This window comes from Dendropsophus ebraccatus, chromosome 2 (genome assembly GCF_027789765.1).
Source record: "Dendropsophus ebraccatus isolate aDenEbr1 chromosome 2, aDenEbr1.pat, whole genome shotgun sequence".
Lineage (NCBI taxonomy): Eukaryota > Metazoa > Chordata > Amphibia > Anura > Hylidae > Dendropsophus > Dendropsophus ebraccatus.
In genome coordinates this window covers 145,320,717-145,336,524 of record NC_091455.1, presented here as the reverse complement: position 1 = coordinate 145,336,524, position 15,808 = coordinate 145,320,717, and the positions used below count along the sequence as shown (strand labels likewise).

The window sequence follows — 15,808 nt, the reverse complement described above, 5'->3', positions numbered from 1 at the left end:
GAAGTGTATGTAACTTAGTGTTGGATACTGCTCGAAATCAAGAGAATGATAAGATAATAACTTATGTAACAGATTTGATACAAATCATTTCTTAAAGGGTAACTATCGCTTTAAAAAAAACTTCTGACAGGTCATTTAGTGATTGGTGGAGATGTGGGTCCTGAGACCCCCACTGACTACTAGCTTACATAGGGAATTTTTAAAGGGGAACTATCAGCAGGTTAGACTAATCAACCTGCTGAGACCTCCCTAGTGGGCACAGGGGTGGAGGATGAAAGTATGTCTGATGCCTTCATCCCCTGCGCCATTGCCATGCTGTTAGCTGTGAAATCCTCTGCCTGGTAAGCTGTGAGGACTAGTCCGGCCATGTGGATGCCATCGGATGGCTGCTCCGGGGCCCCACATCGGGCTTTGGAATCTTAACAGCAGCAGACGTCACAACCCGATTGATAGACTGGCAGCTCAGTCAGTCGGCGACCGGCATATACCCCCCCTCCCCCAGAGTCGTGATGTCATTGCAACTCGGGGGGAAATGCCTTCTGGCGGGGGTGCTGGTGCCGGAGCCAACCACGTGGCGTGTCAGCCAGGGCTGGACTTTACATTTAAAAATCATACAAGCAAGGAAAGTCACAAGAGAAAAATACACAAGACATACCCAATACAATATTGCCTTCATTTCAAGTTTCAGAAAGTCTCTGCTCTTTGCAATAACCTATAAAAAGATGTGATATTAGAAAAACGCATGCATAAATTAAATAGCTACATATGACCTGTAGCAATAAAATTGTATGTGTTAGCTGTCCTGTGCACCTTGGCTGAGGGCATCTATTCTTGCCATCTTGCTACTCTAGCTTACCGACTCCCACTTTATCCTTTACTGCCCTCAGAGACCATATGTCATGCTGATTTAGTACATCTACTCCCAATAATAACAAGAAGGTTGTGTTTTTTGCACTCACTCTCTAATGCTTATCTAAAACTGTATTGTTGCTTACATAACCTGAACACCAGTTGGTAATAGCTGTGGCTATCAAGCCACTACAACACTTTATTTTAATTCCAAAAAAGTTACTTACACAAAATACTTACACATATAACTATGAGTGAAGACGCATAATAAGATGTCAACAGCATAGAATTTCCAAACATCAATATGAAGCATAGTCCCAGCGAAACCTAAAGAATCAATAAAATTCTCTTAGAAAAAAACGCTGTTTGCATAACTCTGCTACCCAATTACCTTAATGGCTCTTTCTACATCCTTCGTACATTTGTTTGGAGAGCCGGCTATTGGCATGTTTGTCCAATCCTCCATACAACTTTTTTTTTCTACAGCCAATGGGGGAAGGGAGGTAGCTTGGGGCATTCATATTCTTTTATTTTTTTTAGATATTGCACAGAAAATAATAAACATCCTTTTCTGACCTAACACGCTTTCTCTGGAGTCCTCCTTTCACATCTTTGGGTCCCCCCGCTAAACCCTCTGGCTGCTACTTCCAAGACGAACTCACTCAGCCAATCACTGACTATAGAGTAACAGTGCCGCAGCTATTGATTGGGAATACCACTTTTGGGTACGTTCACATGTACCGAATCCGCAGTGGATTTCTCGCTGCGTATTGGTAGCGAGATCCGCTGTGGATCCCTGCCCAGTAAACTCTATGGGCAGACAAACTTGCTGCGAGTTTGTCCGCAGCCCGCCCCAATGTACCCCCACTGCTGGAGCCTATACTTCACCTGGTCCCCGCTCCGGCTTGCTTCGGGGCTCCCGATGCCTTCACGTCCTGCTCAGCCAATCAGTGCGCTGCGCAGGGGCAGCGCACTGATTGGCCGAGCGGATCATGCCGAGAACCCCCGAAGCAAGCCGGAGCAGGGACCAGGTGAAGTATAGCGGCGGGGGGTTAACGGGGCAGGCTGGGGAAAAACTTGCAGCGGGGTGTGCATCCGCTGTGGATCCGGTACGTGTGAACGTACCCTTAAAGTGACACTGTCAACCCCTTTTTGCATTCTGACTCCTTTTATACAGGTGTAATGGGTAAATTTAGCAGTTTTCATACCTTATTTTATATGATACGTCATGGTGCTTGTTCAAGTAAAAAGTGATCTTTTAACAACTGCAGATTGTGCTAAGTGGGCGGGGCTTCACGGCAACAGCGCCACTTAGCCCCGCCCACAGTTTCACAGTTGGCCCTGCCCCCCCATGAGGCCATGGGCACAAAGGCCCCGTCCCCTCACCGACGATTGGAACAGGCTGGCCTAAAGGTCTAGGCCCCCCACAGGGCCAACGGTGGTACTTAGCACAATCTGCAGTTGATAAAAGATCACTTTTTACTGGAACAAGCACTGTGACGTATGATATAAAATAAGGTATGAAAACTGCTAAATTTACCCACTGCACCTATGTAGAGGAGTCAGAATGCAAAAAGGGGGTGACAGTGTCACTTTAATGCCTGTGCACCTAAATATCTAGGATAGTAAGGTGGCCAATTTCAGCATCACTGATAGCTGCCACAGCTGCAACAGCTATAACTGATACAGGTTTGTTCTGTTGATCTGCAGCAGATTTCACACTATGTTTATGCTATATGTCACTAATATACTGTATGCTGCCACAACATGTCACAGATGGCATACTGCAACAGGCTCAAACATTTCCATGGCCCCTATTCACCTAGTGACTATGTTCATGTAGCTTCCTGTTGCTTTGCGCCTATATAAGAGAACTCAAAAGGTCAGAAGACCATGTACATAACAATGAGAAGTGACCCTAGCCTATTTATTAGGTAGTTAGGTTTAAACAAGTGAAATTAGTAAGTGCAGCTGCAGGATGTCACAGTATACTTCCCTTTTTTGACAGGATGCCGATAGAAAATAAACAGATCTCTCCTATACAGAAATAGAGCTATCAATGAGCGGAGCCAGGTTGGGAGTTTCGGAGGCTACCCCCTAGACATGTGATCCAATGTGACAACCACTACGTGCCAAAGTAAAACACAGTTGTTGGTAACATGGGAGCCTTTCAGGACTTTCTGCTGCCTGTGCTTCTAGCAGCATAGATATAATGAGTGGAAAAAACATCACTTCCTGTTTTCTGACTTTTTTTTTTCCTCAGAGTGAGAAAACAGGAAGTCCAGTGTATCCCAGGCCATTTGAGCGCTCACAGAGAAAAGGCAGTCGTGATTGATAGACACATTAAGCAGTGACTCTCTGTACTGGCCAGAATTCCTGTGTTTCGTCTGTTTTTTTCGAAAAGCACAAGTCAGAAAATCTGCCTCCAGGAGGCTGAACCAGGATTTCTGGTAAGTTCAGCTTTATATTACAGCATGATAACAGAAACATAACATTTTTTTTAATTTATATTGCAAACTTTATATCACATCTACTGTTGATTTAGTGACATTTAAAGGGGTTGTCCAGTGAAAATCTTTTTCTTTCTAATCAACTGGTGTCAGAAAGTTATATGTATTTGTAATTTACTTCTAATAAAAAACATATACTAAAACATACTTATTAGCTGCTGTATTTCCTGCATGAAATGTTGTTTTATTTTCAATCTGACACAGTGCTCTCTGCTTACATCTCTGGCTGAGACAGGAACTGTCCAGAGCAGGAGAGGTTTTCCATGGGGATTCATGGAAAATCAAGACAGAGTTCCTGTCTTGGCCAGAGATGTCAGCAGAGAGCGCTGTGTCAGACTGAAAATAAAACAGCATTTCATGCATGACATAGAGCAGCTGATAAGTATGGGAAGACTTGAGATTTTTTAATAGAAGTAAATTACAAATCTATATAACTTTCTGATATCAGTTGATTTGAAAGAAAAAGATTTTCGCCGGACAACCCCTTTAAAGTCCACCTAAGCTTCCATTTTAGTTTAGTAGCATTTCTTATTTGAGAAACCTGGATTGCAGAAGCAGCCACATCATGCTATTCCCCATCTTTAACTATAGTATTTATTTTATTAATACATTTACATAGAGAAACTTTAAAAAAAAAAAAAACACACAGAACACACACATAGCCTAAATGGTATTCACAGACACTTCTACAACACAGAACATGGAAAAATAAATATGTAATATGATCAAGGTATGGAATTAGAAAGCCTGTCAATTATTAAAAGTCCTAAAAGGGGTATTCTGGGTTTTATAATTATGCACAGTAACTATGGTTACTGTAATCACTTTCCCCCAGTGTTTGAGGGGAAATCCCCAAAGACCAGAAGCGAAAGCAAAAGAGCCAATCATGGTATCTCTATATGACAAAATAAAAAATAAAATTATATACATACTATTATTTACACTGAACTTACATTTTGAGTTGTCTTCTGGAGAGTTTCTAACCTTAGGGTATGTTCACACTGAGTAAAACAGGTGGAATCCTGCCTGCCTTACGCATTCTATATGGTTTTACATGATTTACACTTTTATTGTACTCTCTTACATATTAGAAACATATTTTAGGGGTCAAAAGCAATGAACCACACTTGTTTATGGTTTAAAGGCCTTTATTTTCTATCAGACGTTTAAGAGTAATTCACATTGTTCATGACATTTGAAGTTTGTTCAGCACTGCAGAGAAGAAATACAGCAGTCATTCTGCTGTGACTCAAACCCAGTGAATATGAATGAGAATGTTAAGCTAATCAATAAAGTAAATTTGGTTTGAACAAGCAAGATTATTACACTGCTGAATAGAATGAAATATTACAGCAATTAAATGTGTTCTCACTTCAAAGAAATGTGCATGGGAAGGCATAAAAATGTAGGAGAGGAAAACTACAGAAATCAATGTTCTCCTACCACATACTGCGCTAGATGAAATTAGATACTGTTTTTATTAGATAACATTACTCCTTTGGTGATACCATAAAAATACTATGGTAAAATGCTATGTAGCCGACATGTGATTTTGAACACATCTATAGTGTTGTAGTCTTTAGGCTCGTCATACCCATGTAGTTTACTATTTTGCCCAATTAGAATGAGAAAATAAATATAAAAAGAGAATATTTGAGGAAAGGTTCTATCTCCAGGCTGCACTCACATGAAAGGTTTTTTATTTTATGATTTTATATTTATTTCACTCATGAAGGTAAACTCTCTTTATTGTTTACTGTGGGGCCTACACACCATACATTTAGGGGTGTGAGCTTTCTTTAATAGACATTGTCTTCCATGCTCCATTTCCCATTTTATTGTATTGTTAAATGGTGTAAAAAAGTGATTAAAGTAAAAAGGAGAACTGTGTAAAATGAACCTTATTTCTATTACATAATCCTGGTTGCTATGGCTATACCCAGAGTTGTAACTTGTATGACAGTTGAGTGTAGAGTTAAAAAAGAAAAAAAAAACATAATAGAGAAAGAGTCAGATGGTTTCACACAGTAAAACTAATCAATAAAAAGGTGGGAGTTAAAAGCCCCTTCACAGAAATGCCTTTAGACTTGTGAACTTGTGCTTGCAAGCAGAGTTATCTGCATTTCTTTATAAATGTAAAGGAGCAGAAAGAGTCCACAGGGCGGAGCCTATGCAATTATTGCATACCATACATATTAACCTGCGGATATGTACCTGTAGTGGAAAAGCTGCACCAATCTTTTTATTTCCCTTGGCAAAGTTTTTAACCCCTTCAAGACAAAGCCCATTGATGCACAGACATCTGGGTCAAATTAGTGCAATGTTCCTCCCCGCCTTCTAAGAGCCATAGCGCTTTTATTTTTATTTTATTTTTTCACCTACATGGTTGGTTGGGGTGTCATTCTTTGTGCCATGATCTCTAGTTTTTATTATCATCATATTGATGTAACAGAAAAATTTTAATTGCTTTTTAATATTTTTTTTCTGATATATCATTTAAAAAATTGGGGGGGAGGGGGGTTATAAGAGGTTATTTTAATACTTTTAAAAACATTTTCTTAATTACAGTTTTTTTTTTTTTTTAAAACACTTATATTTCCCAGTAAAACATGCAATCATTAGATTGCATCATGAGATGGCATAGCATAGATCAGTGTTATCGGCGACCTGTAAATAGAGCCTGCAGACTATGCATGGATGGCCGATCTGACAAGACGGAGGTTAGTGGATTATCCTGCCCCATGGCTGCGGGGGTCCCGATCACTCAGTGACAGGAGCTTGTCCTGTCACCGAGTACCTTAAACGCCGAGATCGCAGCATTAAAGGGGTTAATGCCTGTCATTATGCTGGGCTTCTGGGACACTGATGTTTGCGGAGCTGCTCTCACTGCAGCGGTCCCACACACATCAAACCCTTTTTAACACGCAGGAACGTAGAAATATATTCATACTGCACGGAGTATGTGCAGTAGTAACGTATATGTATGTATTACTGACGTGAAGGGGTTAAGTAGTTACATCCAAAACAAAATAAATTGTCCTTTGGTGCATTTGGGGCCTTTCCTGGATCCTCAGTACATGGTTCTGTCTAGCGGCTTATTGGTCCCCTCCTACTTATGAATAATTACCTATGCATGAGTAGTCCCATCTCCCTTTTTGGAACAAGACATGTCAATTCTTACAAGGGGAGAGGCATGGAGAGAGGAGGCGCGCAAGCCCTCCCATAGACTGCCTTTATGACACAGAGGCTGGCGGGACTCTCCGCTGTGGAATTCTGCCAGTTTTACTCCGTGAGAACTAGCCCTTACAAGTTATTTTCTGAGCTGCAAGCATGAAGATTTTAACCCAAGGAAACTTATCAAAACCTTCCAGTACACAATTCAAAATGGACGTAAGAAAGAATATAAAGCCAATTTTTATATCAGAGACAGCTTATAGAACATTAGTGAGTAGTGTAAAAATATTAATTAAAAAATGCTACCATTCATTTCTATACTTATCAGAGAAATCTCCTTTTAGGTCAATGTTACATCCACTGATCTTGCTAAGAATTCCACCTGGAGTGTGAAAAAACACCTCAGGAATTAGTTCCACTATAGGAAGCTAGTTACCATTAAAAATCAATTTATTTATTATAAAATATACAAAAAAACGCATAGAAAAGTGCAATAATAGAAAAGACCAGCAGATAGCAGTATGCAGATAAGCAAGTACAAATCTGTTTTAGATTTATATTATCCCTTTACTATGGTGAGTGTATTCTAACATTGCCTATAGGGGTTAGTGCCTTTCTTGTTGCTGTCACCCACAATGGGAGTAGTAGTACCAGCACACTAACACCAATATGTATCAAATATCATATTGTGTGTTGATACATATTGGTGTTAGTGTGCTGGTACAACTACTCCCATTGTGGGTGACAGCAACAAGAAAGGCACTAACCCCTATAGGCAATGTTAGAATGCACTCACCATAGTAAAGGGATAATATAAATATAAAACACTGATTTGTACTTGCTTATCTGCATACTGCCATCTGCTGGTCTTTTCTATTATTGCAATTTTCTGTGCATTTTTTTGTATATTTTATAATAAATAAATTGATTTTTAATGTTAAAAAGCCTCATTTTGCTTTTTGTATAAAATGTATGTTAAGAGGTGTTGATGTGATAAGAGACTGGATATAACCCGGAACTGTGACTGGGGTAATTTAGGATCATCGATAACTATCCAGGTAGAATTAGTGGTATAATTAGTTCCACTATAGGGTCAGAAGTTTTGGCTCATGAAACAGAGTTTAATAGAACAAGTAAGAAGGAATCCTTACGTCATTTACGGTCCAATGAACCTCACACAAATGCCTGAATAGTGAGAATAGCAGGGTTGCTTAAAGTATTATTTACTCTATTTTACTTTACTGTATCTGTCAATGATGCAAATAAATACTTACCATGTGAGAATACAATATGTTCAAAAATTTTTCAGAGTCAATGTAGCCAATTACATATATAACATAAAGTGAGGCTATCTGAAAAAGAACAAAAAAGGAAATAGCTTATGCTACAAAATCATACATAACGTCAGTAAAATATTAAAATATTATTTTTACTATTTATGATCTTTTTTCCTAATACTTAAAGGGGTTGGCCACTTTATATTAAAATTGCTTACTAATAACAGTAGTTGTAAGTGTACCCTCTGCACTTACTGACAGCAGCTCCCCGAGTACCTCATAGAGCCAATATCAGGGTCCCCTCCTCCAGGCTGTGCTGTCCAGCACTGTGTGGTCATTGCCTCTATAAGATGAGACCATGCCCATCCTCTGTGTCCACCACGGAATCTGTATACGCCTATGTAGGACACACAGGGGAATGGCCATCTTATGGGCAGAATCACCACAGAGCAGTTACTAACACTGTAAACTGATCTATTTTACTATAAAGTGTCCAACCCCTTCGAGAAAAAGTACATACAGTTTACTAACCAATATTAAAGGAGAAGTCCGGCGAAAATTTTTAATAAAGTATTGTATTGCCCCCCAAAAGTTATGCTAATCCCCAATATACACTTATTATGGGAAATGCTTCTAAAGTGCTCTTTTCCCTGCACTTACTACTGCATCAAGGCTTCACTTCCTGGATAAAATGGTGATGTCACGACCCGACTCCCAGGGCTGTGCAGGCTGTGGCTGCTGGAGAGGATGATGGCAGGGGGACACTGAGGGACACAGGGCACTGGAGGGACACGGAGCATCCCTGTGCCATCATCTTCTCAAGCAGCCACAGCCCGCACAGCTCTGGGAGTTGGGTCAAGGCATCACTATTTTATCCAGGAAGTGAAGCCTTGATGCAGTAGTAAGTGCAGGGAAAAAAAACACTTTATAAGCATCTCCCCTAAAAAGTGTAATTGGTAATTTTTTTTTTTTAACTACAACAGTTTTGTTATAAAAAACTCAGATGTAAAGATATAGGTTTGGTTAGACAGACATTGGTTTTGTGGTACTCAGCAGAGGTGAATGTCGGGGAACTCCCCAAAGGATACCCCCCATTGTACAGCTGTGACGGATGCAACTTTGTAGCACAGATTCCCATGTAAAAACAACAGACAAACATACTGCGTGGTATCCTGCTCTATAAGCATTGCAAGCATCTGCCCCTTCAGTATCAGTGCAAGCATCTGATACTTTCCTGGCCTCTGTCTAGTGACTGGGGTCTATGAATATATTTGTTGTAAGCACCAAGAGATTTTCTGATGTATACTGAAAACTGAACCCACAAATATGGTGTGAATAGAGCCTTATTCTATTTTACTTCCATATGGGCAATACATATGATCTCACACAATGTTAAAATACTATAAATGCTATTAAAATAATTTGGTTGTTGTTTGGATCATTTATCCTGTGGTTTGGAAAGCTTACCTGTGTTAGAAGAACAAACTGTGCAAATTGCCATGGAAGCATGAAAAACACATTGGAAACACAAAGTAAAAACTGGCTTCTTCTACCAAGAGTCGGTGTCCTTAAATAGAAAAACAAAAATTGGTAAAAAGTCTTCATTTTACAGTTAAAATATAGGTAATCATGTTTAATAAGGACATAATAACATAGGGTGTATTAAACTCAAAAGAAAATCACTAAGCGAGAATCTTTTATTAACATTTATTAAATTCCCAATATATTCACAAAGAGCCAGCAAAATTAAGCAAACTACGCCAATACACTATGAAAGTGTGGTTCTCTTAATGACACTTCTCTCATACTTCGGCAATTAAAGATCATAATATGATTCACTTATATGATTTAATGCTAAAAAAAAAGAAACATATTCTTTACTGTTCTAGATGATGACCTGTAATTTTCAGCAGTAATAAAATCATCTAGAAAAAGATTCTAATGTGTTCAATGCATAAGTGACATGCTAGCATTGAAATAATGGTACATAATCTTTCATGTATAGCCTTATTTCATTTCAATTTGAGAATATATATATAGGTGCCTTGGAATACGAGCATAATTCCTTCCGGGACTGTGCTTGTAATCCAAATCCACTCTTAAACCAAAGCAAATTTTTCCATAAGAAATCATTGAAATGCAGACAGTTGGTTCCACACACCAAATATAATGATTTTTTTATTCTGAATAACATGTAAAACAAATGAAACAAACATTTAGAAACAGCTGAATCTGTGATATTATAAGTTACTGTCCAGTATAGCAATCAGCATGTGGAGTATAATGTGTTGTAAGTGCATAAACCTGAAAATACAGCAGCAGTTTGTAGATACAGGATGGAACTGCAGATCCCAATAATGCAGTATCGTAGTACAACAGGCTAGAATTACCTCCACAGTCCTGTCCCCTGATGTAAGCCCCAACCTGAAGTGGATCTGCTATGATTTGGAAGGTGAGGGAGACTTCCTGGGCCAGAGTACAGGGCTGTACACCTTAGCTATGTAGGTCATGCCCCTCCACCAGTCCTGTTCCCACCCAGTACAGGGAGCTCTTAAACCAAAGCAATGCTCTTAAATCAAGTCACAATTTAAAAAAACTGTGAGCTCTTCTTGCAAAACGTTCATAATCCAAGTTACTCTTAAACCAAGGTACTACTGTGTGTGCGTGCGTGTGTGTGTATATATATATGATCTCACAACTGAGCAACTTAAATGGCCGGTATTACACACATCTGTGTAAAAATAAAAAGGGGAAATGTTTGCATGTAACTTTACTACTCCTTTGCCCACAGGTACAGTATAGACACGTTCTTTTTTTTATCTTTATTTATCTTTTTTTTCAGGGCTGTGGAGTCAGAGTTGGAGTCGGGAAAAATGTACCAGCTTTAACCTCTTAAGGACATATGACGTAGCGGTACGTCATATGTCCTCATTAGCACTTCAAAGCGCTTTGAATCGCTGCGGTCCCGGGTGCCGCGTGTAGCCCGGGACCGCCGCTATTAGCGCGCACGGTCTGATCGCCGTGCCCGCTAATTAGCTAATCGGAGGCAGCTGTCAAAGTTGACAGCTGCCTCCGATTACCGGAGGCAACCTTTCCCTGGTGTCTAGTGGGGGAGATCGCTCCTCCGGGACTTTGTCCCGGAGGAGCGATCTCCGTTACTGATGCCGGCCGGGGACTCGTCCAAGATGGCGCCGCCCCCGGCTCGGCACTCGTATACTTCCGGCTGCAGCAGCCGGAAGTAAACGAGTGCCTATCTCATTGATCTCTGCAGCATATCTATGCTGTAGAGATCTCAATGAGAGATCAAAGTATTTATACTAGAAGTCCCCCAGGGGGGCTTCTAGTATAAGCGTAAAAAAAAAAAAAAAAAAAAAGTGTTGTTTATAGTAAAAAGCCCCCTCCCCCAATAAAAGTCTGAATCACCCCCCTTTTCCCAGGTTTTAAATAAAAGTAAACAAATAAATAAATAAACATGTTTGGTATCGCCTCGTGCGTAATCGCCCGAACTATTAATCACATTCCTGATCTCGCACGGTAAACGACGTCAGCGCAAAAAAATTCCAAAGTGCAAAATTGCGCATTTTTGGTCGCATCAAATCCAGAAAAAAATGTAATAAAAAGCGATCAAAAAGTTGTATATGCGCAATCAAGGTACCGATAGAAAAAACACATCATGGCGCAAAAAATGACACCTCACACAGCCCCATAGACCAAAGGATAAAAGTGCTATAAGCCTGGGAATAGAGAGATTTTAAGGAACGTATATTTGTTAACAATGGTTTGAATTTTTTATAGGCCATCAGATACAATATAAGTTATACATGTTATATATCGTTTTAATCGTAACAACTTGAGGAACATGCATAACAAGTCAGTTTTACCCCAGGGCGAATGGCATAAAAACACAGTTCCCCCAAATAAAAGAAATGCGTTTTTTTTTTTTCAATTTCACTACACTTTGAATTTTTTTCTGGTTTTGTAGTGTACCAAATGCAAAAATTCAGCCTGTAATTGCAAAGTACAATTAGTGACGCAAAAAATAAGGGCTCATGTGGGTTTCTAGGTGGAAAAATGCAAGTGCTATGGCCTTTTAAACACAAGGAGGAAAAACCGAAAACGCAAAAACGAAAATGGGCCCCGTCCTTAAGGGGTTAAAAAAAAAAAAATCTTTAAAAAATTTAGAATTACGTTTTGATATGAATTGTATAAGTTTTGCTCATCAACATATTTTATGTGCAACATTTTAATAGGACACTGGCCCTATTACATAAGTGTGGTCGGGGAAAAATTGTCGGTCACTATTTGGCAGTTTGTTTCTGAGCTGGAAGACTCCATTGTGTGGGGGAAGATCTGTGCTGTTCTCTTCCTGGATGCTGGATGACTGTATATCAGCAGCAGTGTAATCTGAGGATATCCTGTGTAATATAGAAAAGGAGGAGAAGACATAAGTAGTCAAGCAGTAACCTCTGTCCTCAGTGTGTGGTTCTCTCTCTATGAGAAGATTGTGTGTTTTTCTTCAGTGTTCTATGGCTGCAGCTGTGTGTGTGTGTGTGTGTGTGTGTGTGTGCGCGTGTGTGCTATGGCTGCAGCAGGCTGTGTGTGTGTGTGTTATGGCTGTACCAAGCTGTGTGTATGCATGTGTGTGTGTACTATGGCTGCAGCATGCTTTGTGTGTGCTATGGCTGCAGCAGGCTGTGTGTGTGTGTGTTATGGCTGTACCAGGCTGTGTGTATGCTATCGCTGCAGCATGCTGTGTGTGTGCTATGGCTGCAGCAGGCTGTGTATGTGTGTGAGCTATGGCTGCAGCAGGCTGTGTGTGTGTGTTTGTGTTATGGCTGTACCAGGCTGTGTGTATGCATGTGTGTGTACTATGGCTGCAGCATGCTGTGTGTGTGCTATGGCTGCAGCAGGCTGTGTGTGTGTGTTATGGCTGTACCAGGCTGTGTGTATGCATGTGTATGTGCTATGGCTGCAGCATGCTGTGTGTGTGCTATGGCTGCAGCAGGCTGTGTGTATGAGTGTGTGTGCTATGGCTGCAGCAGGCTGTGTATGTGTGTGAGCTATGGCTGCAGCAGGCTGTGTGTGTGTGTAAGCTATGGCTGCAGCAGGCTGTGTGTGTAAGCTATGGCTGCAGCAGGCTGTGTGTGTGTGTATGCTTGCTATGGCTGCAGCAGGCTGTGTGTGTGCTATGACTGCAGCAGGCTGTGTGTGTAAGCTATGGCTGCAGCAGGCTTTGTGTGTGTGTGTATACTATGGCTGCAGCAGGCTGTGTGTGTATGCTATGGCTGAAGCAGGCAGTTTGTGTGAGTGTAAGCTATGGCTGCAGCAGGCTTTGTGTGTGCGCTATGGCTGCAGCAGGCTGTGTGTGTATGCTATGGCGTGCCTCCACAGTGACCCCTCTATATCACTAGGTGTGACCCCCCTCTATATCACTATGGCTGACCCCTCTGTATCACAGAGATCTGGCACTGTTAGCAGTGTGTCTTTGTGTATGGTGAATATTTAGTTAGAAACATAGAAGATTGTCAGCAGGAAAAGACCACCTGCTCCATCTAGTATAGTTGTGAGCAGTTCAGGATATGGAGGCTGGAGACTGGCTGCATCCACTGCACACACAGGAGAAGCTGCTTTATATCTTTCCTTATTCCATCAGAAGTCGCCCCAGAATCATGTAGGACATTAGGGAGAAGCTGCTGAGCCAGTGTGATAAATAACTCCCCTGGTACCTGACTGGCCATTTATGAAGGAGCAGGAGTCGGAGTCGGTCCTGATAAAATTCAGGAGTCAGAGTCGGAGCTGCGGCTTACCGACTCCACAGCCCTGCTTTTTTTTTTACATTTTTTTCCTTACAGGGGTTGTTCAGGGAGCAAAAGATGGGGCCGTATAAAAAGGGCGATCAGCACTCGCTTCCTCCTCATTCCCTACTCGTTGCCTCTGCTATTACACATACACACAGCGAACAGGAGGGGCTGTGGTGAGCTGTGGGAAGGGCTGCAGCTGACCCTCCCCTACATGGAGTGTGATTACACTAAATTCTTATTGGCTGGAATGGTCAATACTTGGCCAAGGACAGATGATTATTGTTTGGTCTATTATAGCCCTAAGACCTTCTGCTCTCCGGCACTAAGTTTTTTCAGACCCCATACCCCTATCGTCTGAGACACGGGTGGAGAGTCTAAGGGCCCTATTACACTAACAGATTATCTGACAGATTTTTATGAGCCAAAGCTGGGAATGGACTATAAACAGAGAACAGGTAACAATGGAAAGACTGTGATTCCTCGTCTTTTCAAATCCACTACTGGCTTTGGTTTACAAAAATCTGTCAGACAATCTGTTGGTGCAATAGGGCCCTTAGGGTCCATTTACACAGAAAGATTATCTGACAGATTTGAAGATTTGAAGCCAAAGCCAGGAATGGATTTGAAAAGGGGAGAAATCTCAGGCTTTCCTTTATGACTTGATCTCTGTTTATAGTCAGTTTCTGGCTTTGGCTTCAAATCTTTGGCAGATAAATCTGTCAGATAATGTTTCTGTGTAAATGGACCCTAAATCCAGATTATGGATTTCTCCTGAGACATGAAATGTTAGCAAAACCAAAAGGTGCCAAAAATTACAAAAAAAAAAAAAAAAATATTGACCTGGAGATTGCGCTCACCACCAAACAACGTAGTAGAAACCGATGTTCACATAAAACACGATTTATTCAGTCCAACAATAACGCGTTTCAGGGCTATGGCGCCCCTTCGTCAGATTCAGGATAAACATAGTATGCTCATGACACAGACCATACTTAAATACAGCAAGGAATCACAAGGATTAGGCTAAAGGAGGGGCGGTCCAATTCCTCCTCCCGGGAAGTTAACCCTATACACATCAGTGCAAAATTTACATAGTCAAGGTGAAATATACAGAATTCACATAAAAAATGCACATACAAAACCTACATACAAAGTCCATAAAATCAATCCATATGTACATCTCCCATATAGTTCATATAAAATCAAATTCATGTGATGGTAAGTGAGGGTAAATAAATGTGAGGGTAAGTAAATCAATTCATAACGGGCAACCCAGTATACATAAATCAATTCCTAATGAACAACTCATTCACAGTTCTACATATCAACAATGTTCTATATTAGTCCACTTACCACATCTTGGAGCATAAGGGAAGGGAAAGGGGCAATTTCTCATGGATTCCCTCAGAGGCAGCAGCTGGAAGTACTCTGCATTCCAACTCATGGAGGGCAGAGAAAACAGTCACATGATCGGACCAAGAGCGGTCACATGATCAAACCACATGATCAGACCACATCACAGGATCGGACCAAGAGCGGTCACATGATCAAAACCACATGATCGGACCAAAGCCATGAAATGTTAGCAGTCTTCTGCTTCCCAGACATCCCCTTTAAGCAATATCTGGCATATTTTTAGACCAATGTTTTGAACAGAGCCGGACAGGCACCAGCAAACTCATCGACATGCCTCTGTAACACTGAGAAGGAATAATAAATTGGCTTTTATGCTAAAAAGATTACAAAAAGGTAATCTTTTCTGTCTGGCAGAAGCTTACCCACAATTCCAAGCTGCCAGTTTTCCTTTAAACTATTATTTCATATGATCATGGCAGGTTGTAACAAGAGAGCTTGTCCCTATTTAAGCCTTACAGTAATTCAAACATCAGGAAACTGATAGTCATTTGAATCCTACGCACCAGCATGCCTTAATGCATAGCTGTCACTTTTATCATGCTAGAGAGACATATTCAAAGTTTTTACTGGCCAGGGTCTCACTACTGAGACTCCCACCAATCAGGAGAACAAGCTGAGAGAAGTGCATGATAGCGCCTTTCACTATCCCGCTGTTAATCATCTGTTTAGTAGCCCAATATACTAGTATATAATCGGGCAGCTGGATGGAGATTGCTGCGAGCCAGGGAGTGAAATGTGCTACTGCCCGTTTCTCCCCGCTTGTTTTCCTCATAGATAGGGG

At 40.9% G+C, this 15,808-nt stretch overlaps 1 protein-coding gene across 2 annotated transcripts in view; it reads right to left on the bottom strand.

The window, feature by feature from the left end:
- Nucleotides 1-15,808, bottom strand: part of DPY19L1 (dpy-19 like C-mannosyltransferase 1) — a 147,705-nt gene that overhangs the window by 59,654 nt on the left and 72,243 nt on the right. For both annotated transcript variants that reach the window (XM_069960354.1, XM_069960353.1), the window contains exons 10-13: nt 9,278-9,377; nt 7,808-7,885; nt 1,090-1,176; nt 656-712 (exon numbers count right to left, since the gene is read on the bottom strand). In XM_069960354.1, coding sequence (XP_069816455.1) covers nt 656-712; nt 1,090-1,176; nt 7,808-7,885; nt 9,278-9,377 — 322 coding nt within the window. The remainder of the gene's footprint in view (nt 1-655; nt 713-1,089; nt 1,177-7,807; nt 7,886-9,277; nt 9,378-15,808) is intronic.